General features: G+C 42.1%; 1 protein-coding gene across 8 annotated transcripts; it reads right to left on the reverse strand.

Annotated features, from left to right (window-relative positions):
- ep400 (E1A binding protein p400) lies at window positions 1-27,872 on the reverse strand. Of its 8 annotated transcripts, none has more exons than XM_085425054.1 (54): window positions 27,684-27,872; window positions 25,178-26,529; window positions 24,969-25,076; window positions 24,774-24,858; window positions 24,404-24,523; window positions 22,355-22,749; window positions 21,961-22,260; window positions 21,521-21,706; window positions 21,260-21,400; window positions 21,100-21,172; window positions 20,902-20,939; window positions 20,750-20,807; window positions 20,575-20,664; window positions 19,646-19,759; window positions 19,342-19,529; window positions 19,055-19,232; window positions 18,817-18,953; window positions 18,487-18,656; window positions 18,126-18,300; window positions 17,896-18,032; window positions 17,398-17,584; window positions 17,050-17,219; window positions 16,731-16,915; window positions 15,055-15,354; window positions 13,011-13,175; window positions 12,385-12,522; window positions 11,356-11,426; window positions 10,938-11,227; window positions 10,524-10,723; window positions 9,474-9,643; window positions 8,097-8,293; window positions 7,843-7,954; window positions 7,415-7,714; window positions 7,220-7,294; window positions 6,990-7,124; window positions 6,848-6,892; window positions 6,533-6,686; window positions 6,165-6,400; window positions 5,888-6,061; window positions 5,738-5,785; window positions 5,510-5,646; window positions 5,336-5,392; window positions 5,165-5,243; window positions 4,583-4,747; window positions 4,446-4,491; window positions 4,191-4,297; window positions 3,876-4,065; window positions 3,685-3,776; window positions 3,236-3,409; window positions 2,840-3,017; window positions 2,535-2,668; window positions 2,246-2,407; window positions 2,072-2,149; window positions 1-1,099 (listed from the first exon to the last, which is right to left on the reverse strand). In XM_085425054.1, the coding sequence occupies exons 2-54, from the start codon at window positions 26,492-26,494 to the stop codon at window positions 785-787; spliced, it is 9,276 nt and encodes a 3,091-aa protein (XP_085281180.1). In that variant the 5' UTR covers window positions 26,495-26,529; window positions 27,684-27,872; the 3' UTR covers window positions 1-784. The 8 variants fall into 8 exon arrangements, with proteins under 8 accessions (XP_085281180.1, XP_085281176.1, XP_085281181.1 ...); XM_085425050.1 differs by having other exon boundaries at window positions 2,066-2,149; XM_085425055.1 differs by having other exon boundaries at window positions 6,165-6,397; window positions 13,002-13,175.

The following is a 27,872-nucleotide window of genomic DNA, read 5'->3' on the forward strand; positions in this document are numbered from 1 at the left end:
TACTTACAACGATTTAATGAAAGGAAAAGATGAATTTGTGTATAAAAACAAAACACTTTATTACAATTGGGCTGAAAAATCCAATGAAAACACAACTACTTTACAAGTACAAATGTCCGCTGTTGATATTTACATGTTTTTTTTCCTTTCACATCAATAAAAAAAGGAGAATTTATGAGGAAACAAAATACTAAAGTACATGTTTACAGTGTATTTGCTGAAATAATAATAAAAAAAAAAAAAAAAAAAAAGACTAAAGGAACGTGCATTATTCTCCATTCAGTATCTATAGACAACAAGAGAATTGGACATAAAACAAGACTATTTATGAATACACTTATTCTAATAGAGAGCTCATTTCCCAATGCAAAAAAAAAAAACAACCAACCAAACAAACAAAAATCACCCATAATCCTCAGCCTCATACATCTGTTGAGTCATATAACCACTGTGCAGAAGGCGTGACTGCTGTCATACGGTGAGATTATGTGGTAGGTGTGGGGGAAATTTCGAGAAACGCTCTACAACAAACAAATGAAGAGCAGAATGTTATTGATCAAGTGAGAGATAGTTATGGATCCCAGCAGAATTATTGGCAGAAGCATCATGATTGATCTCCCAGAATGATTTAGATACAAGCACTGAAATCATGTTGAACACAAGATTAGAGAGGTTGGAGTAAAGTAAAGGTTTGTTGTTGTTGCAGGATCCACAAGAAAGCACGACCTCGTCATTGTACTGCGGGAAAACGCTCGGTACATACAGTCTCATTAGTGTGTATCTCCTAACTGCTTCCCCCACTGGGCTTGGCAGGGGTTTTGGCTCTGATGCCCCCCTGGCGAGCCTGACCCTTGGAGGCCTGCTGTGGCTGAGCAGACTGCTGCACCGGGGACTCGGCAGTAGTGGTTGCAGCGGGCTGCTGGGCTGGGCTGTGTGGAGGTGGTGTCTGGATCTGGGGTGAGGCGGCTGCGGTCACCACCTGTTGCTGGATGATCTTCTGCTGGACCACCTGGGCTGTCGCCGTACCAGCGGGAATCATCTGCACCTGAGCGGGAGCTGATGTGGCAGCCTGGGTCAGAGTCACAGGCTGAGCCTGGATCTAAAGAGAAACAACACAGACTAAACTTTTCCATCCTGTCTCAAAGATCTGATACGAACCTTTCTCCTGCATATCAAAGCTAAGAAAATCGGTGATGAATCAAATAAAATCAGAAATGAAAATGAACTGTCAAAAGGTTCAGTGTGACAAAGACAACAAAACAAAGTGACCCCACAGAAATCTCATCTGATATTTTACCCTACACACTCTGGTCAGCTTCACCAAATTGTGCATAACTTCACATCAATGATGAATTAAAACAGCACAGTGCTGTAAGCGTGACGGATGATAGCATGACCCCTTTCACAAAGACAAGAGCACATCTATTTGTTGCTAAACGTGAATCCTCGTTCACACGATCCAAACAGTCACCCTTGGTTTCAGCTGAAAGCTGTAGTCTACAATTGGTTCTAAATACAAGCCTCAAAGGACAAAACATGCCCATCTTTCAAACTTTTAATGCTCCCTCCTCCTTTAATCTCTTAACTGTGTGCAACAAATGAACAGCCTATTTATTGCTGTAAATATAGGAAACTAGATTCCTGCTTGAGTGACCGTGTGAAAAAACAAAACAGAACAAAAAACCCTTTCAAACAATATTAACTATTTATTAACGTCAACCTGGCCTCGAGCTGGAATTCTGTGCTGGAGAATTTTAAGCCTTTTAATTAGTGTCCAAATCCTTGAGTTATGGCCAAAGAGTTTTGCAAGGTCCCACCTTGACCTCATACTTTATCAGTTCATTCACATGTAAGACAACAATTTTGCCAGATGTAATAAAATAGATTATTTATATTTGTGAGAGGGTGAATGGGATGGACAACTTGAAAACACAAAACATTCAGTTGCAGCTGTCACCAGTGAGGACATCAAATATAAGCATTTTGTCAATGGCAGCACACGTGAAAGCCTGCAGTGATGGTTATTCCAATGTCTGTAGAATCAATCTAGTAAAAAGCCTTAAACTCTTACCTGCTGAGGAGAAGACACAAGTTGTTGAATATTGGCCACAGTTGGTTGCTGCTGCACTATTTGCGGGATCTTAGGCAGCTGATATGAGCAGTAAACAACAAAATTTTAACATACACACAATCTCGATATTTCACTGAAAGTACTCTGTTGTATGGGTTGCCACTGATGATGCACCTGGATTTGCTGGGGTCCAGCTGGTTTCTGGCCCTGGGGGAGCGATGTAGCGAAGAACTGGGTCTTGATTCCCGATTGGAGTTGGGTGGTGGTATAGGTCACCTTTTGCTGTGGCTGCTGACCTTGCTGGGCGGTCTGGACTGTCACTTGCTGTGTGCCAATCTAAGGGAAATGAAAATACATTAAATACTGTGACTGGCTCTATTGAATACAGTAATATTACTAGTGAACTATTACTTCCTGATACTCTCAATAAACACAAATCTCTATATGTAAACAAAGACATTACCTTTTGCTGTACAGTGGCCTGTCCTGGCTGTGGCTGCCCTGCCTTCTGCTGGGGTGCAGCTGCCACCTGAACTGTCTGCTGCTGTTTCTTCATCTGAATCAGCTGCTGGACCTGCATCTGTTGGAAGGGGACACCTGACAGAACGGAGAAAGTGCGTCAGATTAAAAGACATATTAGAAGATCGTGATGATGAGAACATACATTTTGCTACTATAAAAGGGTTTCCAATCCAAATGATGCAGGTATAGTCAGCAGCAAATACTGTTGCATCTTGTGATGTATGCAATTCAAGAATTTCAACACACCTGTTTTCTGGGCCTGACCGATAGCCACACTAATGCCTGCTACAGTCACTGGCAATGTAGTGACTCCGGCTGATGAGACCACAGCTGGCACAGAAACTACAGGAGGCTTGGTCAGAGTCACCTGAGCTGTCTGTCCTGCCTGGGCCTGAATCTGGCTCTGATTGGGTACTCGAGCAGTCTGCAGGGTGAAAAGAACAAGAGTAAGAAAGGTGGCACAAGCTCAATCACTAACATAAGCGGAGGGCAGTGTTTCTGGGGATCCACCAGTGAATTGTAATAGTCTCTCTTAATGTTATATCTTTTAGATCTCTGTTGATAATATATGCTGAAAGTAGCATTTATGTTGTTGTATTGCACAACTGCATCAATATCTAATCACTATTTCTCTAATCTTACCAATCTGCCCATCTGCAGGTTGGTGGCCAGCACAGGTCGTTGTGTTGTCACAGCTGCTAGCTGAGGATTAGCTTGTACAGTCTGTGCAGCTGGCACCTGTGCGGCCTGCTGGGCCCCTGCAGCCTGTTGGCCCTGAGTTGCTGTTGCCTGTTGCTGCAACTTTTGCTTGTGCACCTTAAAAATAAGAAAAAAAATAAGAAAAAAGTCACACAGATATTTCCATGCAAGTTAACTTAGAGGTCATACTTACACACATTGAGAAAATAGTGCACTGCATTGTTTAGTGGGTAAAACGGAAATATTGTCATCTATCAATTATTATTATTATTAACATCTGTCTAATCATAACCACAGGTCCACCTTATGCAAGAGATGAAATGACTTTTTCTATAAGCGACTGTTACTGTTGCATTTGGTGTAGTTATTCTACAAAGGTGGTAGTGACGTACCTGGGCTTTGCTAACGGCTTTCATCTGAGGGGATGTAGCCTGTGGCAGATGCTGTCTGAGCACATGGAGCTGGGCTGCGCTGATTGGCTTTCCTTGAGACAGCACAGTCGATGCATGAAAAAGGACAGAGAAAAGGTCAGGGCTGTAAAACAAAATGTGCACCTGAGAAAAGCCAGTGATAAGCTCGTTACCTGGTGTGACCTGAGTGACCAGTGAGCGCACTGGGCTCATAGTGGTAGAAACTACTGCAGATGCTGTCACTGGGGTAACCGCTCTAACAGCCTGACCTGTAGCTATGGCAACCACCTCAGCCGGGGCAGCAGTAGCTGTCACAGTCCTCTGTTGTGCATGGACCACCTGTGCTCCAGCTGTACCTGCAGGCTACATTAATCAAAATAACAGCGATAGTATGAATAAAGGTTTCGATGACTGAGTTTGCTGCTTTATTCCAATCCAAATACTATTTATATCACTGTATGTTAATAGTGCCAGGTCACCAGACTCACAGACAGCGTTCCTGGCATGACCGAAGACGCCAGGCGTTTGTTGGGCTGGAAAGGGCTTTGAGGAACTCCAGCTATTGTGTTGACAATCACATTCCCCCCAACAGTGGCTAGAAGAAACAAAGTGAAAGGAATTAAGTACTGGGACACAAGCTGCACTGTAATCTAAACCATATATATGTGTGTGTGTGTGTGTGTGTGTGTGTGTGTGTGTGTGTGTGTGTGTGTGTGTGTGTGTGTGTGTGTGTGTGTGCATACCAGCCTGAATGGTAGTGCCCACAGTGGAATTTTTTATGCCCCCAGCCTGTGAAACATGATAAGCATGTTTAAAGTTTCCATTAGCTCGTTTTGGATCTGACTATGTAAAAACATATAGCTCAACTACTGAGTCTCACCAGTACGGCGTTAGGCACAGCAGGAGCTCCGGCGACTGCTGCAGCCTGAGGGACCTGGGCCTGGCCAGAAGCAGGAGCCTGGGCTTGGCCAGGTGCGGCCTGAGCCTGGGGGGCTCCAGTCTGCTGCTGGGCCAACTGCTGAGCCTTCTGTTGCTCTGCAAGAGCCTGCAAACACACACATCCACAAACAATGCATGGAGGCAACACAAAAGCAAATATATTTGTAAAGATGGATGAAAACCAGACTGAAGATGATGCATGGTAGTCTGTTTTTAGTAGTTCACTCTTGTTTTTTTTCTCCAATTTTTATACTATTAAAACATTTGGAGTGATCACTGATTTATATCTAGATAATAGCATAATTGCTTTTAAATCCAACAGCTACAGTGTGTAGACTACTACCTTTGTGCACCGCATGCATGAAAACTGTCCTGACAGGTGGAAACTAATATTAACCAGATTTCTCTCAACACCTAAAGAATTATTCACAGACATTTGCTGTAATAAGTCTTACATTCTCCTAGCATGGCATAGCACCTGGATAAATAAAAACACAAGTGGAGGCACACTGCTGATAAGCACCTTTTTCTCTTTGGCAATCCTTTCAGCCCGCTGAGATGCCACCTGGATGGGAGGTAGCGGCTTATCGTAGCTGATCCCACTGAAAATGAGAAAAAAATAAAACCTTACACTTCTTTGTTTGCTTAATGATTTCAGGTTTTGATTCCCAGTGATTACAAACTCAAGTCGTACCTTTCTGCCAAGACAGACGCATGCTTGGGGTTCTTCTGAAATGGATTCATGCCGAGTCTGTAAGCAGTATAGATGAATGCATTTAAACGGCAATATCTTATCTCAACATAATTGCACTACATTTTTTTTATTTTGTTAATGTAGGTTTTTTTTTTTCAAATTCTCGGTACTTACAGTGGTTTGATTGGTGGGCTTCTCTTGCTGGCAATGATCTTCATGAGTTCAAAGCGGCTGTTGTAGAGCTGGATGTGAGTGGCATTGTCATCCTGTGTGTAGATCTGACAGGTCCTCAGAGGACGGCTGTTCTTAGACTAAACGTGGACACACAAAAAGAATAAAAATGATCCCCAGAATTCAAGAAGAAATAACGGCTGAACGCAAAGACCAAGCAAGACAGAGTACCTTGTATATACTCTTGGTTTTCTTCTTGGGGTTTGCCTCATACACCAACTTAAAAAAAAAAAGAAAAGGAAAAAAACCCAAGAGTGATTGTTGAGACAAACAAGCAAAATGTGTGCAAGACAGTAAAGTACATGACCCTGTTTTCATTACCTTGCCCTCTTCCCTGGGAATGATGACGTTCTCGTAGCGATTGCGACACTGTTTGGGTGAGCGGTAGATGCGACTGCAGGAGTTCACCACATCACTCACCAGATCCCAGTTAGGAGTGTGCGCAGGAGACACGATTGTCAGGTTGAGCGGCAACTCCAACAGCTGCTTCACAGCCTAACGGACACACAGCAAAGATAACATGTTAACTGAAATGCAACACAGGATGGATTAACGATGCTTAGAGCATCATGGAGGCAGGAGTAAATAAAGCCAGTACCTGAAGCAGGGCCCAGTCTTCACTGATGAGCCACTCTGGATTGTCCTGCCCTGCCTCCGTGGCAGGTTTAGCCAGCGAGGGGAGGGGCTTGGCAAAGGGTGCCTGCTGCTTGAGGGAGAAATTCTTTTTCTGGTCTTTAACCTCACGGCGAACTTTGAGCATACTGGCTTTTTCAAAAAGGGAACGGGGAGGAATGACCGTCTCCCCGTGGCCCTTTTTCTTCTTTCTGGCTGCTGCTGAAGAAACACACTCAAGTTAGGGGAGAAAACCAAACAAACTTGCAATGATACTTTTGCATTTTGTCCATTCTTCTGGTCTTTAACCCAAGATTTACAACAACTTCTCTAAAAGGAGAGATATTTTCTTACCTGAGGGATCCATCTTCAGTCTCTTATGCTCCTTGCGAATGTAGACAGGAGGCAACTTGGACTCTGGCATGGGTGTGGTGTCATACATCAGCATCATTACAGAATCAATGTAGATATCGTTGTCATCCTGTGGTGGTGTGGGTGGAGTCCAAAGCTATGGTGGAAAACCACATGTCAAAAACCGTCCAAAGGCAAAAATAGGATTTCACGTTGTGGCTCAATGTAAGTACATTGAATGAGGAAGAGATACAGGTGTCTGCATCATTCAAGAATCTGTGTAAACATTTACAGATAAGGTCACATGTGGCATCTTACCGGCATAATTTCTGTGTGGCCATCCTCCGCATCAAACACATACTCCTGTTGAAGTACAGAGAAAAGGTTCAGGTCAACTACAGCACAATAATCCACGCACCACTTCTTGCTTGATTAGCAGAGATCAAACCGTCCCACCCACCATGTTGTAGGCATCCTCTCTGGTGTAGGTGAAGAGATCTTCATCTCCCTCCATCATGTGCTGCTGTTGCTCCTCCTCCTTCAACCTTTGCAACTGCTGCAGCTCCCAGCTTCTCTTTGAACACTCCAACTTCTCCTGAGGAACAAAACAACAAAAATAAAAACCTGTTCATGAACAAATTTCCACATTTTCACTGCAATTAATCTGTAAAGATGTGCCTTAACTCTCACCCTTAGAGCTTTTTCATCATCGCTGACGTGGAGGTACTCCAAATAATGCAGGGCATATCTTTCGATAGGTGTAAGCTGTTTCAATGATGAGTGAATGAAAAAACAAAACAAACCAGCGTTTAATGTTATGGTAATTTAGTTTTGCTTAACCAGTTTTCAAGCTGCATATATTAATTAAAAAATAAGCAAACCCACCTGTTCCATGACTGCATTAAGCTCTTCTATCTGAGCAGGCTCTTCTTTGGCGTGGATTTCTGACTCCTGGTCCCGCTCTGTTGACTCCTGGTCTGGCAACTCGTCCTCCTGCTTTTGCCGATGCGGCTCTTCATCTTCTGACAGGGCATCCAAGTTTATGCTTTGGAGAGCCTGGATGTATGGTCTAGCTACTCTGGGAGAGATGGCCTCAGAGGCTGAAGGCTCCTGGTGAAGGACGACAAACTCCTCCACCTTCTCTCCCGAGCCTGCCTCCACTTCAAACAAATCCTGGATTGTCCGCTACAAACACACAATATCAGGACAGTTATTTCATGTCTTGGGTAGAACTAAATAATGCGGGATCTAAACCTTTTTTCCATATATTTATAGTCTGAATATCGGTAGAAGCTTCAGTGAGTTTATCTTACTTGAGTGAGGAAAGCCAAGGTGTAGTCAGTACCCTGAGCAGCCACCTCTCTTATCAGGTCCTTGGTACCATTCTTCAGGAGCTTCTCCTCAATAGAATTCCCACTCTCCAACCTTGGGACATGCAAAAGTAAATAAAACCGCAAGTCGAGTCCTTCAGTAACACTGTTAAAAGGTAAAACTGTTTTATCTGGGGGCGGAATAAGGAGCACAAAAATAGAAACAAAATCAGAATGCCTTGTTTTTATAATATCACCTGTATATGTGAATATCCTTGGAACGCCCTATTTTGTCGCACCACTCCTGGGTGCGTGCGTCCATGCTGGGATTGAGGTCTGTGTCGTAGAAGATGATGGTGTCTGCGTCAAACACAGTCCCAACTGCAGAACAGCAGCGGTTGGTGAGGATGCTGCAGAACACCTGCCTGTTCCTGTTGAACTTCTTCATATTTTCCTGCAGGCACGCAACGAATGAACAGAGTTGAAGAAGTAGTTGACAGCGCAGTTTATTTTTAAAACACGATGTACTCATGCATTTACTTTGCCATGTAAATATACAAACTATCCTTTCTAATATGAAACAGATGCTTTAGACATTTTTATCTTCATTGTTTATTTTTGAGACTGCTGTTGTCAGTAAGGCTATGTTCACACTGCAGGTGTTAATGCTCAATTCCGATTTTTTGATCAAATCAGATTTTTTTTGTCTGCTCGTTCACACTACAAATAAAATGCAACCAGCAAACGCTCTGTAGTGTGAACCCTCAAAGCGGCCCGCATGCGCAAAAGAAGATGTCACACACAACGCGCTCTGTTTAGACCCAGAGCAAACAATATTGTTTGACTGATGGCCCTTAATATAAAGACTTCGGACTTTAGGTTTCCCAATTTTTGCTTCAAGTTATTTTGTTATTTACATAATAATGTAAATGTAACCTAATAATTATCCTTATTGCTGTTTTAGAGGAGCGGTGCGTCAAAGGATAGTTGTAGATTTCTGTCAGAATCTGCAGATTATACAGTACAAATAAAATGTTCACGTTTCTCCAACGTTGTCTTCCCAACATTTTCACTGACATCTACATGGGATGGCCAGGAAGTGTTCACGATGTCTTCTTGGGCGGTTCTCTGGCACTGATAATTGGCGTCTGTCTTGTGTCAGTGACGTAAAAGACGGATTTAATGCGACATGACCGTTCAAACAGCAGTCGCTTTCTAAAACATCGGATATGTATCGGATTCAGTACCACATATGAAAGTGACCCAGATCGGATATGAAAATATCGGATTTGTGCTGTTCACACTGTCATACCATGATCGGATATGGGTCGCATAGGGTCCAAAAAAAAAAAAAAAAAAAAAAAAAAAAATCGTATTTGATGCGCTTTCGCCTGCAGTGTGAACGTAGCCTTAGTTGCCTGCATCTATAGCTTATTTGTAATTGAAAACAAATTAACTCAAAGATCCCCTCCACACAAACATGAAATAATAAAAAAAGACAGATAAGGGGGAAAATAGTTTAATTCACATTAAAATATTTAAAATGACAAGACCCTCTGTCAACATTCATTTCTTTAAACTTGATTTCAGCAAAAATGTTTATAAGGAACAAATCCAATGTGGTGTGATTTTACCTGTCTTTCATCACAACTGAAGCTCTCATCAATGCGCACGTAAGTGAGCTGTCTGTAATCTAGGAAGGCCTCCAGGATGTCCAGCATCTTCAACATCTGTGTAAAGATGAGGACACGGCGACTCTCTGACTTCAGCTTCTGCAGCAGGATGGCAAGAGCTTCCAGTTTACCTTTGGGAAAGAAAAATATCATGTTATTATCCAAGGCAGATCCAAGGCAAAACGTGAGAGGAGTCACTCAGCCTGTGTAAGCAGGAGATATTTGTCCTTACCTGGAACCTTTTTTCTGTGATGTTTTTAGTAAGAACACCGTATAGAGCTTTAAAAGAATAGGTGTGACAGTTCTAGCTTGCTGTGGCTTGTGTGTCACTGATGACTGACAGTCATCACAGGTCACTGACACCTAGTTATATGGCTCTGGTACCTCTTTTTACAATCAAATGTGTTAATGCCCTATGTTTAATAGGGCATTAACATGTTTAATATTCTATGTATCCATTCTTTTGTTCTCAAGTTTATGACTGAAGTGACTGGATTTCTTGTTTGTCTACTCTTGTATTTTACTTTTAGTCAACATCAATAACTCCGGTCACACAGTAATGCATGTGTAGGTGCAGAGATGTGATTGGAGGGTGAGGAACAGAAAGACAGAATACATTTCTCTTAATTGTCATGTTGGTTTCTCAGCTTTTGTGGTTATATGTCAAACTTTTGGCCCCAATTACATTTTCCCCTCAATGAAGCAATCCACAGACTGAAGAGAAACAACAGGGAAGTGAACATAGAGTCAATGAAAAAGGGAGAGAGAGCTGCAGGTTTCATCTTTTGCTGATTTTAAATGATAATGGTGAAAGTCAAAATTATTGAATATAAATAAATATTTAGCACTTTTGTTTTGTTGAATACTAATAACTTGTGAAGTCTTGTAAAAACTAGCACCAGTTCTTGAGTTACAGCCTAAAACAAGGTGCTTCTTCACCTTTGATGAACAAAATCAGAGGTCAGAGTTGTTTGTTTTAACCAGGTGTAATGGTGTGTTACATGGACTAACCTGAGTCCATTTGCATTAACTGCAAGTCAGGACAACAGAAGAGATGTGTGGATGCTAAGTGGATGTCTGCGCTGTGAGGGAGAGAGGCCTCCTGAAGCCGACGGCGAAGGGACTTCTGCTCAAGTCTGAAGGGAACTGGGGGATCGGCTGCATACAGGTGAGGAGCTGAAGCCACAGCTGGAGGCACCATGCATACCAGTCTAAAAGGCAGCACATATAAGCATAGATGTTCATTAGATATTTGGATTAAAAGAGGAAAAATTAAAAACTGATTTGCAATACAACAATAAAATCTTAGCTGGTCATTTCTTTTACCTTTGTAGCTATAATACAATTTAAGAAAATATTAGGACACGCTGTAAAATATTCATGGAATGGATTTATAACAACACAGAACAAACAAATCTCAAGTACCTTTTGAAAAGGCTGCTGGCAGCCTCCAGACAGTCGTCCACAGAGTGCAGAGAGGACTTCAATGCAGAGGTGGTAGCCACGCAGGTTCTCTGGGCTCTGATACAGCTCTCTCTGCCCACCCAGCTCCAGCCTCCAGCAGTCAGGGCAGAGTGACCGGGCTCTGAACCTAAAGTGCATGCCTGTAGCAGGTCTGACCCATACAACACTCTGCGGCTGCAGCGCTGCTCATTTGCTTCGAAGAGACGGCTCAATCGCTCTTTCATTAGTTGAGTCTTTTCTTCTGACGACTCCTGAGTATCACAGTGACAGATGGTACAATCAGAACTGATCTTCCTGTAATGTGACTAGACTAAAATTATTTGATGAAACAGAAAACTGAAATTATAAATAGGATTTTTCTGCAAAGTGATGTGCTGACCTGAGAACCAGCGTGAGCTGCAGGAGGCGGCTTGATGGGGGCTGACGTGGCATTTGTATTTGTACTCACCGCTTAAAAACAAAAACAAAAACAAAAACAAAAAAAACCCACAGTGTCAACAGAAGGAAAGGAGGACAAGAGGTGCAATTATATGCCCAAGCTCGCATATAGAGCTGCCACGATTAGTTGACTAGTCACGATTACGGTCGTCAACGACTAATTTAATAGTCGACGCGTTGTTTGAAGCGTTGTAAGATCCCAAAGGACGCAGGAATAAGTAGTAGTATTTAAGAGTGTAATAACAGACTGAAACAGAAGATGGCAGCACTGCATGTACAAGGATGCCAGCTGCCGTTAAACCCCAAAGAAGAAGAAGCAGTGTCCGGTATCGTAGCCGTGTCCAAATTCAGGAACCACATCCTCCTGTGCCTGCATTAGTAGGCCGATTACGTTACAGTGACACAACGAAAATTGTCCAGATTCAAAGACTCCGACAAATGCAGCCGACAAATGCGCGCTTCATTTTCCCAGATTTGAAGGATGGGTTGGGTGTATACTTCGTGGCCCAACCTATCCCAGAATTCATAGCGCGACCCTGCTCAGTTTCCAACAATGGCGACAGCTAATTAGTTTTAATATTACTCTTATTATTCTTTCTGGGTCACAAAATAAACGTTTAACATATTTTCAGGCGAGAATGTAGCCGTGTAAACTTCAAATATCTACTCAGTTTATCAGGACACCACATATTTTCAAAAGCGCTCCGACGTTTTCGGAGACGCACGCTGGTGCAATAAGCTGTACGTTGTACGTCCAATGGATGCATGATCTGATTAGTCGACTAATCGCAAAAATAATCTGTGACTAGTCAACAATCAAAATAATCGTTTGTGGCAGCCCTACTGGCATATTATGTCACACAACTGTCAGAACTATAATGGCAGATGTAATTATAATGTCAGCTGTTTTCAAAATAACCGATTAAGAGGTAGAAACAATAATGCAGAGTCTTCACTGTTTCCAAGTCACCTTGCTGAGCTGTTGACACTGCAGGGGTAGCTGAGGCACTGGAGGCAGGAACAGCTTGAGGCATTGTCTGCATTACCATGGATCCCTGGGGCCTAATAATCTGCTGCCCTGGAGCTGACACAATCTGCAGGATGTTGCCTGAATGCATGAGACATTAAGCAACCAATTAAGTGGCGCATACTCAGAAAATAACACAGGCATGAAATGTGAAAATCTAAATTCTAGAATTAAAAGAACTGTCGTGGTTTTTGAATGAAGGATTTAATGATGACATAAACAGGAATTAAAGCAAAAGTCGAATAAACAAATTTCAATGCAGTTGTATTCAAGACATATTAAATTGCTAACTGACTTTTTTTCACACTTAGTTGAGTCTGACAGGTGAAGGCATAGGTCAGGCACCAGAACCAGACCAAGGACGTTGTAAATATATGGTAAGAGTTTTACACATTGGAACATCCAGAATATTATAATAATGTCTTAAAATTTACAAAAACCTTTTGCTGACAACAAATAAAAGCAACAGAATTACATGGATGAGTCAGTTGGACACAAAACAAGGAACGAAGAAAAATATGTGGAGAGGAAAGAAAGTGTGACGATGGGATATACATTACCAAGTGTACCTTGGAGCTGCAAGGGCTGTCCAGTGGTGAGCTGACGGAGCTGACTTGGGGACAAAGTGAACTTGTTGCCCTGAAACTGCAGAGTAACAGGGGTCTCTGGCTGGGAGATTCGATTCTGACTGCCTGCTATGTTAGCCAGCTGGGCAATCTTCACCACATCTCCACCTTTAACAGAAAAAAAAAAACTTTAACACAGATAGCACTAAAAAGTCTTTTTATGGTTCCAAAGCAATATACTGAGTTAGTTAAAGGGTGAAGAAAAAAAAAGACAAGACATGCAGAACCAGGGTGGATTAATCAGTGGAACGAGCACAGCTCCTCTCTGCAACAGAAGGGGAAGAAAATGCCTAAGGACAGTCCTCAGGTGAGACAGGGAGCCTGAAACTCAAAAGTGACTAATTAAGAGGAGGGGGGGAGGGAGGGACACACAAAGTGTCTAAGGGTTAGGGTTACACTGGGCCACCATGTGTCATCAGAACAGTTTTGCTGCACCTTGATAATAAATATCTGCTCAAGAATGGAACAGCATTTGCCAAAAAGAGATTTCTTTATTTGATGATGGTGATGGAGAGCGCTCTCAAAAGCCATAGCAGATCCGTTTGATGTGGTTAAACTGTAAGAGTGGATTACTAAAGCCTCTTTTCCTTTACTATCACTAGTACGTACTCCAAACAACTCAGCACGGTTCACCACGGTTTTCAGGGTTTTTCATTAGGTCCAAGTATCTGGGACCAGGTGCGTTTTTAGTACCTGCTTGTCCGGGGTTCCAAGCGATCCGAACAGGTAGTAAAATGTGACATCGTCAGACTGCATGTGATCGATTGGCTGGTCAGTCAGTACGTTGTGGGATGCTCTGACACACACCAGGCACATTAGGAGTTACTAAACTGTAATAGAAAACCAGTCAATCCAAGTAGAGTTGATCTGAGTCGATCCAAGGAGATACTAATGGAAAAGGGGCTTAAAAGCATGTCTTAGATACTTAGCTACATTTATATATTTTCTCTGCTGATTTTAACCAATTCCAAGAAGAGATCAATGGATTTACAGCCCCCAGCTTAGCCTCTTCTTTGTTGTTGTGTTTGGATGTTTGTCTACCCCAAACAAGTACTACAAACTCAAAGTAGATTCACTGAGAATGAAACCCTTTGTAATCTGACCAGTATAACCAGTACAGTCTGCTGTCTTGGCCATCAAGAAGCTCCAATGACGCCCTTGTGATTAAGGGCCTTCTTTGCCATGGTGTTGATGGGATACATTTTCACTTTATGGACACACGGATTTTATCTTGAATGCCTGGTGTTCGAACTAGTGACTTTTCTACTTGTGGGGGGTGGAGCATGAATCCTTAAGTGAAGTTTATCTGACTTCTGCACACATTAGGATTTTTACACATCCTAGGATAAAATCATACCTAAAATTTACTTGAAAAATAACCAAATTCAAATGGTTTCTGAAAACTCTGAAAAGTTTTCTGAAACCATTTAAGACTTATATAAATAAATTAGTTTTATTAAATTTTTCTCATTTTTAAAAAATATATTTAAATACTGCAGTTTCTCAGGTCTTGACTGTGGGGCCATTTTCACATGCTTAGTATTCATGCTGAAGCTCAGACTAAAATAATAACAATAAAAGAGACAGCAAAAACAGAAACAAAGCTTTGGGAGTTCTTCCTGCAGCTGGGCTGATGCAAGAGACAAAAGAATATTAGTACGTGGAAGAAAAAAATATTATAAGGAAGTGCAAGGATTTAACATAAGTTAAATAGTGCAGTGGTGTACATTCATAGTGTACATGCAGGTTTTAAGAAAGAAACTGGGGAATGCTATGGCTGTGGAGATGCTGCTGATATGGCTGCAGATCTAATTTTAGAGGACTTTTCCCCCCCCACCATAATCAATACAAGATATTTAACCAGAATTCCTGAGTGAACACATATCAGCAGTGCCTCGAGTAAAGGCTTCAGTGAAGAGCAGCCAGTACTGTAGTGCCAGAGGTGGAGGGGAAATGCTGAGACAGAGGGGGAGGGCAGGCCACTTACTAGGCAACCGTGCCTGGGCCTGGGATGTAAGAACCAGCCTCTGGGATACTAAGCTGGGCTGGATGGCATGGCTGGGGGCTAAAGTCGACCTGGGGACCTGTGTTAATCCAGGCTGGCTGTTGGGAGCAACAGATCCCACAACTGTGCCAGCTAAGCTCTGGCCTAAGGCCACAGGGGAAGCCCCCAACACATGCTGTCCAATGCCACTATTCCCAGAGGAGGCTACAGTGGAGGCTGCAGTGCTGTTGCTGCTGCTGACAGGAGTTGTAGCCTGGGCTCTCTGAGCTGCTGCTCCAACCACTGTAAAGTACAAGGCAATGGGGTATGGGACTCCATGTTAGGGGTAACCCAATATTTAGTCAAATCAGTATGATCAAACAGTTTTTCCATAAATTCCTTCAGCAGTGGTGGGCCAACTGAGCTACGACTATTAGGACTGTTACTGATGTCAATGATAATAACTGCAAACATTTTTACTTAAAATATGTGCATTGGTCCCAACTACTCAGTACGGGAAGAATGGATACACTTGGGCATGTCCAGTGATCCAGAAGACAGAAATGGGAACAGTCGGGCGTAACTTCCATCTGCAACTATCTGACACTTCACAAGCTCTTGTCAGTGTTTGCACTGAAAGATGGAAGATGGTGTGCAATGTCAATGAATGTTGTTAAACGTATGTATTTGCACTCTTTATGTATTTGCAATTATACATATGGTGTACTTCTCTTAATGGATATTTTTATTTATCTAATATTTTATTTTTGGCAGCGTTGTTGACAGTATGACAGTGTCTAAGGTAATTAATTATTAAACTAGAAATTATAGTTAAATAGAGAAACCTGAATGTGAACCTGAAACTTGTTTTTAAATATGAATGAAAAATATGTCAATGTATCATTGCATCTATTCATTGGTCTGAAATAACTGAAAAACTGAGATGACTATTGAGCTGTGAATTTTATGTACCACTATGGTAAAAGCTGGTGTGATGGGAAATGTGTGTGTTTAAACTGTCAGCTCAATCTGTGAAAGTGTAGTCAGTAACAGCCAAGTCTGCAATGTTTGACTTTTGCCTCCATCTCTTTATTGGACTTGTCTACCATTGCTGTCATTGCATCCTCTGTTAAAATATAATGACTTTTCCTTAATCCTCAGTCGTCACTGAGGACAGAAACCAGTAGTGAGTGTTATATTCAGCCTTGCCATAAAGGTTGTGCTGATATCAGGGGAAAACAATATTGCCAACCCACCACTGCTGCATGGAAGTACAAATTTAAATATATGAAACCTTAAAGTAAAACTTTTCAGTCAAAGTATACCAAGTTGAAGGACAAGCATCTGACTTTTTCAAATAGCAGCACTGTGCATAAAATATGTGCAGGCAGTACAGTTCTTAATGAGCTTCAAACACTAATGTATGCCTCTAAGGCTACCTATTAATAGTTGTTAAACAGTACATTAGGCTCACTCAAAATCATGCAAAATAACACTGCACACATCACAAGCTTAAAACTAGTTTAGGCACATTATTTACAGGTGAAGAAAAAAAAAAACAATATGAGAGGTAAAAGGTACTATTTAAGTCTGAAGTGGACACCACCAGGAATCCTTTAGATAATGTAAGAATCTAATTTCCTGTCCTATACTGGATAGGGCCCCTGAAATGATCTTACCAGGAGCAGTGGCTGCAGTTGATGAAGTAGTGACCAGGGACTTGCCCCTGGTCTGGCCTGCCTGACTGATGGATGGAGAGGTGCCAGTAGCAGGAGAGCTCATTGGAGGACGCTGACCTGCTGCATTTGCAAAGGCGGCAAAGCGGCCCTCTGGTTTTGTGCCATACTGCACTGGCTGGAACAATCTAATCAGAGAAAAACAAATGCACAGGATTTAAATATGCCATAATACTGAGGTTATATTTTATTTTAAAACTTGTTAAGATCTTTACATAGAACATTTCATTCTATCTGAGCATTTGAAGATTATATCGCAGACCTCATTGGTTTTATTGGACATGGTTTGGGCCTTGGCGGGGGATCTGGATTGTTGTAGATCTCTTCTATGAGCTGCTGAGTAACCTTTAGTTTGGGTACTGCCTCTTCAGTCTGATACCGGGTCAGTCTGTTCTCATTATTGATCAGATCAAATATGGACAGGTTGGCAATCTATGGAGATAATAAATTAGGAATAGATAAAATATCAGAAGTGGAACAGTGTAGAGTCACTTTAAGATTAGTCATTATGCAAATTTGTCATGGATTGACTTTATATTACAGGTACTTACTGACTGCTCTTGGTACCATTAACATTAACAATGTTTGGCAGCGCTACTAAAACACTTACCTTACTCGAATCAGTCTGAATTGCTCCCAGCACCAGTGATGGCACGTTATATTCGAGAGAGGAGAAGAAATAGGAGCTACTGGACACTCTGGGTGCCACCAGCTCAGGATGGTTACAAACTCGCTGTAACTGCATCAAAACCTGCAGCACGCTGACAAAATGACCCGTTTTCAGTGCTTCCTGAGCTCTAGGGGAACACAGCCACATAGAAGAAATGATTATAGAAAACTGACATGTGCAAAACCTGTCTCCCTTGACACATTACAGTTTTCTCCAAAGAACAGACACAATATAATTATAAATTATAAAGTATCTTTTCTAACCAGAAAGATCAGGTTAATATAAATCTGATGTCCCATGGATGCATAATACACACTAATAGAAATGAAAAGAACTATCTAATTGCAGTTCATGATGTGCTATTTTTCCAAAACTTTATTATACCATAAACTGGGCTGTGTGTCAAAAGAAACTGTGAGAGAGGGGTAAATATTTTACCCTGATTGAGTGAGGATATCCTCATAAAGGCTCTTCTGCCTGTTCGACAGTCGGCATTTTAGGATGTGCTCGTACTTCTTGGGAAGCTGTTTCTCCACATCCCTTTTCGAGCGCCTCAGGATGAAAGGTTGAATCATCTACAGTTACGAGTAACAGGGTTTTCATATTTAATTTAAAGGAAAACACCACAGTAACACAGATTTATAGAAGAGTGCTGGTGGTATACCCACCCTGTGTAGGCGGATGACTAGCTTGTGGCAGTAATCCTGGTTCTGGTCTGTGCCCGCCTTAACAGGAAAATCAGAGTAAGGCCTGGTGATTCCTGGCAAAAGGAAGTGGATCATGGTCCACAGCTCCTTAAGAGTGTTCTGTAGAGGAGTGTTGATGAGGAGAATCCGTTGCTCACTAGAAAATGCACAGAAATATCTGTCATTCATTCTGAGCTGAGCAATTTTTTAACGATCCAGTAAAAAATTAGGGCAATTTCATAGAGACAGCCTTAAAGTTTCTCACATTGAATTGATCTCATCAGGCAATTCACCCAAAACAACATGCACATTGACTAGAAATAATAACATTTTAGAAGCTTACCTTCTGAGAGCAAAAACTGTTTCCCAATGTTTCTCCGTCATGTTTTTGATGAGCTGCACCTCATCCAGGACTAGGTGCCTCCACCTTCTCTTTAGAAAATGACTCTGGTCTTTCATCAGCAGCTTGTAGGATGTAACACATACATGGAAGCTGTTGGCTTCCCCCCACCACTGCAGATCAAAAACCATATACACCAGGTAACTTAAAAAACACTTTTTCTTCAGTTCACTTTAATTTTATTTATATAGCACTGAATCACAACAGTCACCTCAAAGCACTTTTTAATATTATATCAATGATATTTTTGTATTTAAATACACAAGAAATTACCCTTCTTTTAGACCGCCGTTCCCTTCTGTTGCCAAGGTACAAGAGGATCTTAAGGCCAGGACACCAACGCTTGAACTCCACCTCCCAACTTAACAACTTGCATGTTCTTACCACAACGAGATGGGGCCCCCAGATGCCTGTGGTGAAAACACAGTTGTCTTTATCCCAGTCAAAATTTATAAATACAGGAAAAAGGTTCAATATTGTAAAACAAAAAGAATACCAAACACCAACATACCCTCTTGCCCAGCCAAGTGGGCCATGTAAGCAACTGTCTGTACAGTCTTGCCAAGGCCCGTCTCATCAGCTAAGATGCCATTGAGGTGCTTCTTGTAAAGGCTGACAAGCCAGTCCACACCAATCTGCTGATACTCACGCAGAAACCCATGCAATAGAAAAGGAGCTGGGCTGCGGGTCTAGTAAAAAAAAGAGAGAATAAAAAAATTTGTTTGAAAAAACTACAAACCAAAACAAACATGTTCTTTTGTTTAAATGCGTGAATGTGAGTATCTGAATGTGTCTCACAGATGAAGTGGTTCTGAAGCTGCCCTTGGGCAGGATGAGCTCTGTGGCTGCAGCTACTTCGGCTATGTCTTTGCAGGGTTTCCCATCAGAGTCAGAGGAAGCGGCTTTGTCAGCACCGCGGTACTGGTCCACACTCAGAAGGGAGTCAATCAGCACAGCCTCCGGTGGACTGATAGCACATTCTATTTCTAGAAAATAAAAATTAAGTGGAGGTATGTTGGAATCTCATCATTCACAAATGGCCGGGAAAACCCCCCCCCCAAAAAATTATCTGCACAGTTGAACTTTATAATTACAAACTTGCCTTCAGTCTCTTCCATTTCATCCTCATCACTGTGAGAACCAGGCTGTGGCCAATCAAAGGTGTCAGTATAGGCACCGGCATATTGCTTCATCAAAGCATCAAGGGGCATCTCAGCTGCAAGACGAACACAAAAACGTTTTTTAAAAAAATGAAACAAAGATAATTAATCTTCATAATTGCTGGTTTTAATTAACTAAGTAGCAAAAAACTCAAAAATGTATAATTCTGCGCGTTAGTAATTTAATCATCTATATAACTGCCAATGTATTTCAGCACCATCCTGTGGCCAATCAAGATCCACCATATACTGTTTCATCTTCTGAAATCAATTCAACTCATGCAAGAGGTGGAAAAATGATGAAAATTCAATACTATTACTATGGAGCTTCAGCAAGAGGTGATGCTTATCTGTAGAACTGGATGCATAATTTGTGAAAAGTGGAATATTAAATTAATAGTCTAATCATATTTGCCATATAATCACCTGACATAACTATCTCTTAGCCTGTAGACTACCTAAGCTGTTTCAAAATTTCTGTAACAGTTTATTGCCATGGTGGGTCAAACTTTAAATTCACCGATCTCTGTGCCGTCAATAAAACAAAACAGTCAGTTGTATTTTAAGAGGTAGGTATGCAGTTGTGGGTGGTTTATTATGTTTACGAGTTCTTCTAACCAACATTCTTAATTGAGGCACAGCCTGCACATGACATGTGTGTGGTGTTGTGTCTCAAAGCTCACAGTGGAGTTTATGAAATCACCTAGTCTCCAACAAGGCTTGTCCCTTTAAGCACCATTAGATTACACCAAAAATTAATTTAACTGAATAAACACAGCAGTAGCAAGACAATAACACACTAATAAATTTCTCTTCCTTTATCCTGAATCTGCAAATAGAGAATAGTACAGAGAAAGATTAAAGTAAGTACCATCTTTGGCAAGGTCAACCAACTCTGCTTTGTGGTCCGTTTCCCCTTCCATGTCCTCCTGTTCCTCGATGGTGCTCTCTTCATCTGTAACTAAAAGGAAAATCAGTCTTTATAAATCCTTGTTTTTTATTTACTCTGTTTTTAATCATATATACCTTGATTATTTGACACTTACTGTCTTCATCAACCAAGGACAAACTAGATTTTCTTTTTCTAACTGAAGTGGTCACCTGCTACAAAAGAAAACGTATAATTGTAAAACTATCTTAGACACGATATGTGCTTCTATATTATTATTATTAATTGGTATGCCAGTGCAGTACCTACCTCTTTATCAGCCTTCTCAGCTGCTGACTGACCGGATACTGTAAAGCAAATAAAACAAGTTTAATAGAAAAAGAACTGTCCCAGGCCAGATAACCTACCATGTGTTAGCTTGGAACAAGGAGCAACAGCAAGTAAAAGCTGATGATACAGAGCAAATGTTCTGTCTCTCATGTTCAGTACCTGCTCAATGGGACGTACCTTTGGCTTTTTGTAAGCCAAGTGCTTTGAGCCTCTTCTCATAAATTTCAAACTGGAGTTTGATTTCCACGACCTGATGGGGAAAGGGTTTCACTCAAAACAGATATTTGGCATCTTTATAAGTCCTGAAACCTTTATACATAAGAATAAACAAACACACCTGTTCAATGTTTGACCAGAAGAATTCCACCTCTCGGGCGATTGTGCTGGCAATGTGACGAAGATGAATTTCCCTTTCTTTCTTTGATCGCTCTTCACTTTTCTTCTGCTCTTGATGATAACGGGCACATGTGCGAACGAGCTGTGGCAGAGACACACAAGACACGAGTTTGTCTTTCTGACGGTTTCCTCCTTTTTGTTTTTGTGTCAATTTGTGATATACCCTTCTTTTCTTCAGTTAATTATTATACGTTTGTCATACCTTCTTAGCAGCAGCTTCCTTCCACCTCCTTTCCTGCGCAAAGTCAGCTGCCATCCACTGCATCTCCTCCAGGAGATAGTCCCAGTGGGACTTTGGACGTGAGGCTTCCACAAGCTTAGGGAGCCTACTGGCAGACCACTGGCCCTCCTTCCTTAACTCAGATATGCGCTGATGCACTTGACTCTCCTGGCAATCATTTGGTCCATTAGACTTTATATGTTGATAAGATTAAAACTTACTAAATACATTTATAACAATGCACAACAACGGAACATCAAAAAAATTAAAATAATGGACATCAACAGGAATTGTTGATGTGGAATATGACAAACTTGAAAAGAACAAAAAACATGCAATGACAACATTAAAAGGCACCAAATCTTTTCCAGGCAACGCTTTTAACCAACTGCTGACATCTGTATCCAAACTATGGTACTCACCAATTTGGCCTGTTCCACTTGCTTATCTTGAGAACCCTCCTGTGAAGGCTGCACGGCTGTGCTTTGACCAAAGCCACCTATTTTGACCGCTGATATGCCATTGGTTCCAGTCATTTTTGACTGGGTGCTTGGGTTGACGTTAGAACCAACAGGACGAAGAGGACTTGCAGTATGTGGGGTTGGGACAGAGTTGAGAGCAGAGAGCGGAGCAGGAGACACAGATGTCATTGATACCGAGTTGGTCATAATCCTCTGAACTGCCTGGTTTGACTCTGTTCCGGGGCGAGCAAGTGCTACTGTCTGTAGAGCAAAGAAAAAACACTGGTAATATCAAGTTTACAGTATCGTCTTTTAGTCAATTTGTATGGAGGCTGACCACGTCACACAAACTGACCGCTTGTCCGGACTGCAGAATGGCCTGGGATTGTTGCTGCTGGGGCTGCAACTGGAGATGAAGACCTGACTGCATCTGATGCTGCAGCTGGGCCTGGAGCTGTGTGTGGGGGTTCACTGTGGTCAGGACTGCGGCCCCTGCCTGCACCTTCACCTGTGCCTGCAGCTGACCCCCTGGCTGAGTTGGATTCTCTACTAACTGAGCCTGCTGGGAGAGTGTCATGGGCAAGCCTGTCATAGGAGGGGCACCTTGTGGCAACCTGCCAGGCAGCTGAGGAGGCGGAGTGTGCAGGCTGGCTGCATTCTGCACTGGAGGGCCTTTGGATGGGTCGTACTGTTGCTGGTTCTGCTTCTGTCCTGCGATCTGGACTGCTTGAGGAGTAGGCGGCATCCCGCCTGTATACATGGTAACCAAAGTATAGGATAAAAGAGTAGTATAGAAAGTGACACAGAGACAAATGGTAAAAAAAATGAGTTGTTAATGTTATTGTCCAATGTGCAGTTTTTTTGGTTTGTTTTTTTAAATAAATGCCTTTGTGTTCCTACAATACAGATTAATAGATGCCGTTAAGTGTTCGGCAGCTTTCCCTTAATATTCATTTGAGAGACCCCCTTATAGAAGTTATATATTTTGAGTCTAAAAGGTAGAATATAAAATTGTACTTTTAACTATTAAACATTTGTTTGAGTTTCAGCTATAAGAGCTCCTCAGAACCTTCTCTTAATGAACTACATGTACTGTACTTAACAGGAGTCTACGACTACCTGATGATCAGAGCAGAAACTAATGAAACTCATACAGCAAAATGATTACAGAGGAAATGAAATCAATATGAAAATCTACATGTCTCTCAAATAAAATACTACTTTGATTAATGCAAAACTAAAACCTTGCATTTCAAATGTTGAGAGAATGTGGTTAAAAAACATTCAAAATTACTCATGCAGGAAGAAAGGTTTTAGAAAGAAAAAAAATGTAACAAAGAAACATGAAAAAAAGAACTTCAAAAAACAAAGAGACAGGGAGAAGTAAGGGGAAAGAACTAAAGCAGACACTCACAAAAACACTGTATGTTTGGCATGCATGAAGCAATGTCATTCTAGCCGTAACCAAGGCATCTGGATGCCTCACATAGCGACAAAGCACAGAGGTGAGCAAAAGGACAGACATGGGGTCTTGCAGATAGCAGGCCTGAGCGGAGCTGTGCACACTAAAGCATCACCTGCCTTACCTCCCTGCACGTCACACCACCTTGCCTAGACGCCATCAACACCTGGCCCTGACACACCCACACCACCACAATCGCAACCACCTGTGCCGTGAACACAACTCCTCCAAATGATTCCCCTCCTACTTAGACTGAGGGAAAGAAGCCAAGTCAGAACAAAATGTCATGAAAAAACATGGAAGGAAATAAACTAAAAGTGGACATGAGATAAATAAAAAGTCTTGAAGACTGATGATTCTGAGTTCCTGTTGATGGCTCACGCAAAGACGGACAATTGAAGAGGGGCGTGTGAGGGAATGACGATGGGAAACCAAAGGGAAGCATGACATGTGGATTCATAAAATGGGAGATCAAGCAAAACCCATTGGAAAGTGAATTCATTCCCACAGGCTTCCCACTTTCTGTGATCCACCGCCAGATAAGATGAAAATCCATCAGCACGGGAAGGTCTTTCCAAATAAAGACGACAAACAGGAACAAACTTCAGAAAAGAAGAGATGGATGACGACAGGTGATCAATAGTTAAAACAAAAAAAGAAAATCATAAGACATGGCATCTTCCCATTGAGTGGCTATTCATTCTTCAGACTTGGATTGTCTTCTTCCCCATTTATCCTGACAGAGAGAGCTTAAGCCTGAACTTCCTGAGGACTGCTGAGAAATCCAGCAGATGGAAGATCTGTTTGTTGATGCTGCTTGGAGTTTGTTTGTAGAAGATGAATGTTGTGATTCCCTTTTTAACATCTCCTTAGTATGAGCAAAGGCCATAGGTCCAGCAGCATCGAACAGAACACAGAACGGCCTGGTAGAAGCACTCCTACCTTGCGCAGTTGGCATAAGCTGCTGGAGTGGAACGCCAGGTGATCCTAAAGGAGCTACACCAGGATGCTGGAAAATCAGCCCATGGCGACCAACGTCAATCCGGGGCCTCTTAGCCTGATCTGGGATTTAAAACACACAATACCCTCATAACGCAAAAAAAAGCACTCGGCACACAGCAATGACCTTCTGAAGACCGTACAGGTCACCTCTCCTTCCTCGGTTTAAGACTTCAACACAGAGCGCTAGTAGAGGATGCCAAATATCTAAAAGCAGAAGCAATTAGAGGGAGAAAAGAAAACAAACAGAAAACAAAGCAAACGGGGAGAAAACAAAGCAACATAAAACAGGAGTTTACGATCTTTGCCCTACCTGCCTGCACCATAGCCTGTTGCCTTTTAAATGCATCAATGTCTCCAGGGTTTGTAATGGTGCCAGAAGTAGCTCCTTGGTGTCCCTGCAAAAACAGCCTCTCATGAAATTAGTGAGATATTTTCAAGAGACTTTAAGGGCATTATAGATAATTTCATTAAAATAAATGTTTAAAATAAGTGCCTCCTCTATCACCTGAAACTGCTGTTGGGTAGAGAAAGCTGCAGAAACATTGGGAGGAAGCTGTGTTGCTATGGCAACTGGTGTCACTGCCTGGCCATCCTTTCCAGTAACAACCTTTACCTGAAAAAAAGACACCAAATTGAAAGAGGAACAAAATTCAACAGAATGACAGGAAAGAAATACACATTTGATCTCAGACCAAGAGCCAGCTGATGTAATACCTCATCATTAATAACCTCAGACTGTTCTTCTTCCTCCTCTTCGTCTTCAAGGTCCAAGTCACTCTGTCTCAAGTAAGTATACAAGGGAACACAAGGCTTCTTCTTAAAAGCTAGATAGTCCATCATGTTCCCTTGGAGGTGCTGCAGGAAGAAAAGTTCAATCAGATATTCTTTGAACACTTCTTTCAGATTCTCCATCTTCTTGGTGTGGTGCTCCAAGCACTGTTTTCTCAGCTGAGCAATCTCTGGTGTGGAAGGAGCAATTTCCTCTAATTTCTTGGCAGCTTGCTTCTTTACAGTGCCCACAGTCATGCTGGTGGGTGCAAGAGAATTGCTGGGGATCCCTTGAGATGGACTGGTGAGGGATGGGCTAGAGGGTGGTATAGAGGAAGGTATACTGAATGATGTGGCTGTGGTTCCTACTCCAGAAACCACACCTTGTTGAGGCTTCTCAAATATCAAAGGGTTTCTAAGCTGTCCTTGAATGATACTGCTGATCTGGGGAGGTAGGTTTGAGGTGGTGATATGACCAGGGCTGCCCAGAGCTGAGTGAGTGGTGGCCACTGGACTTTGAGGTGCATGGTGGTGGATGGTGCCGCCAGTCTGTGAATGAGGCTGAGAAAGCCGTCGTTCCCTCACAGACCCTGGCGCTCCTGGAGAGGCCAGCTGTACCTGACCAGGTGTGGCTGGGGCAATCTGGGCCAGTCCTGTTCCCTCTTGGTAAACAAAGTGACCACTGCCTGATTGACTCCCTAAACTGATTTGCCTCACTAACATGCCAGCGTCAACAAAACGTGTCGGACTCTGTCCGTGCACACCCAATGCTGCTGCAGGAGCTGTTGGCCTCGTCACACCTTGCAGAGAGGCTGGACTATGCTGGGTAGGACTTTGAGGTTGAATGGGCTGGGGCACAGGTGAGGTGACCTGGATGTAGGAGGGTGGAGTATGCTCAAACCTCCACTGAGGTGTCGTATGCTGGAATCCTGGGGATGCGGGGTTCTGGATGGGAAGTGTGGTTAGGGTTATTTGTTGGTTAGCAGTAACCATCTGTCCCACATTTTGTAATGTTATGTTCATGTTCGGGCCAGCGGCTGGACTACGACTCATGATTATCTGATAATTGGGTGACTGAGGAGCTGAAGGACTGGCAGCAGAGGAAAAAGGGGTCACAGGTGATTGAGGATGGTTAACTGTAGCTTGCTGCTGTGTAGTTGCCATGGTCGGCTGCGACTGCTGCTCCTCTGTTTCTGACCCGCTGACAGACTTGGGTCTCTGAAGCGGTCGTTGCATATTCTGTGATCCACTTCCATGGTGCATTGCGTGATACGGTTACAATCTTTAAACACAATAATCTGTGAAAAGAACAAAGGAGAGTAAAAATGATTTTTATTTATTTTTACTTTTTAATGACTATATGTGATGCAGAAATAAAGTTTGCTCGTCATCTGGGAGGAAAATATCTGAAAATTAACCATAACATGTCAACATATCAACAACTTCACGTGAAATGACATAAATCAGGACCAAGGATTGTCTCTGTAATATCCATTTCCTGTGATAAACTGGAGACCCTGGTAGCAATAACCACGTAATGTCTTCCAGGGTTGCCGTTTTTCTTTTGTTTCACTGTGTCTAGTTATAAATAATCAGTCTTTTAGCTTCTCCATACACTATTTTTGAACATTTAACAAGCACACAAGTAATGACACAGACAAAAATCAGTCACTGCCATCAGTAAATCTTATCTCGAATGTCATTAAAGTTTGATATCGTGTGCAAGAAAGACATGGACTGTTACCTACATACACCCCTTAATTATTCAGGTGGAGGTCTTATCAGAGCATCTTTACCGACGTACAGCTTTTGTTTATTTTTTACATCTGTTTGCACCTACAGGTGAACGCCAGCTAGCATATACACATTGTCCTGTGGTAAAAACGATATGGCTTATTTGGTTTGATACTGATTCCGCCAAAGCTAACGACCATTTAAAACAAAGCTGATGTACCTTAACGGTACCGAGGTGTCGCCAACGTCGTTTGACAACGACGTCTTGATAACAGCGTTGAGAAATTTACGAGTTAGTGAAACCCAGTCGTTTCAACACCGTAAGAACAACATTACATTTACAACCAACATTTCCAGTCGACAGCCGTAGAGCAGTCGTTTCTTGATACGGTGTTATATTTACAGCGCTTGTTAACATGTTAGCTTCACCCGCCTACAATTTCTCCGGGGCGTAACGTTAGCTTAGGTTAGCTGCGATGAAAAATAATAAATGCAGGTATCGGAACAATCAGGTCTAGGTGAATGGATGATCCAAATATATATAAATAGAGTAATATGGAATGTAAAAATTAACCTGTAACATTTACAATAACACTGTGTATGGCTTTTGAGTAATTATAATAACCCGTGCTAGCCGATGCTATTGACTAGCTTGTTTTTGCTAACAGGCCAGCTACCAATGAATAAACACAGTTATTACTTCAACGGCGTTACTTACAGGGAATGGGGATTCTGTAGTAGTTTCGTAAATCCTAAGTCATATTTACAATAGGTCACATACTGCAACACGGGCTATTCTGCGAAAAATAAAATCTTGATATTGATAGCTGCTATTCACTGTTTTGAAGCTAAGTTAATTTCATTCAGCAACATGGCGACCGCGGCAGCCTGCTGTGTAACCCGGATC

This window comes from Rhamphochromis longiceps, linkage group LG12 (assembly GCF_057381845.1).
Source record: "Rhamphochromis longiceps isolate RC_006_pf linkage group LG12, R_longiceps_female_GT1.1, whole genome shotgun sequence".
Classification (NCBI taxonomy): Eukaryota; Metazoa; Chordata; class Actinopteri; order Cichliformes; family Cichlidae; genus Rhamphochromis; species Rhamphochromis longiceps.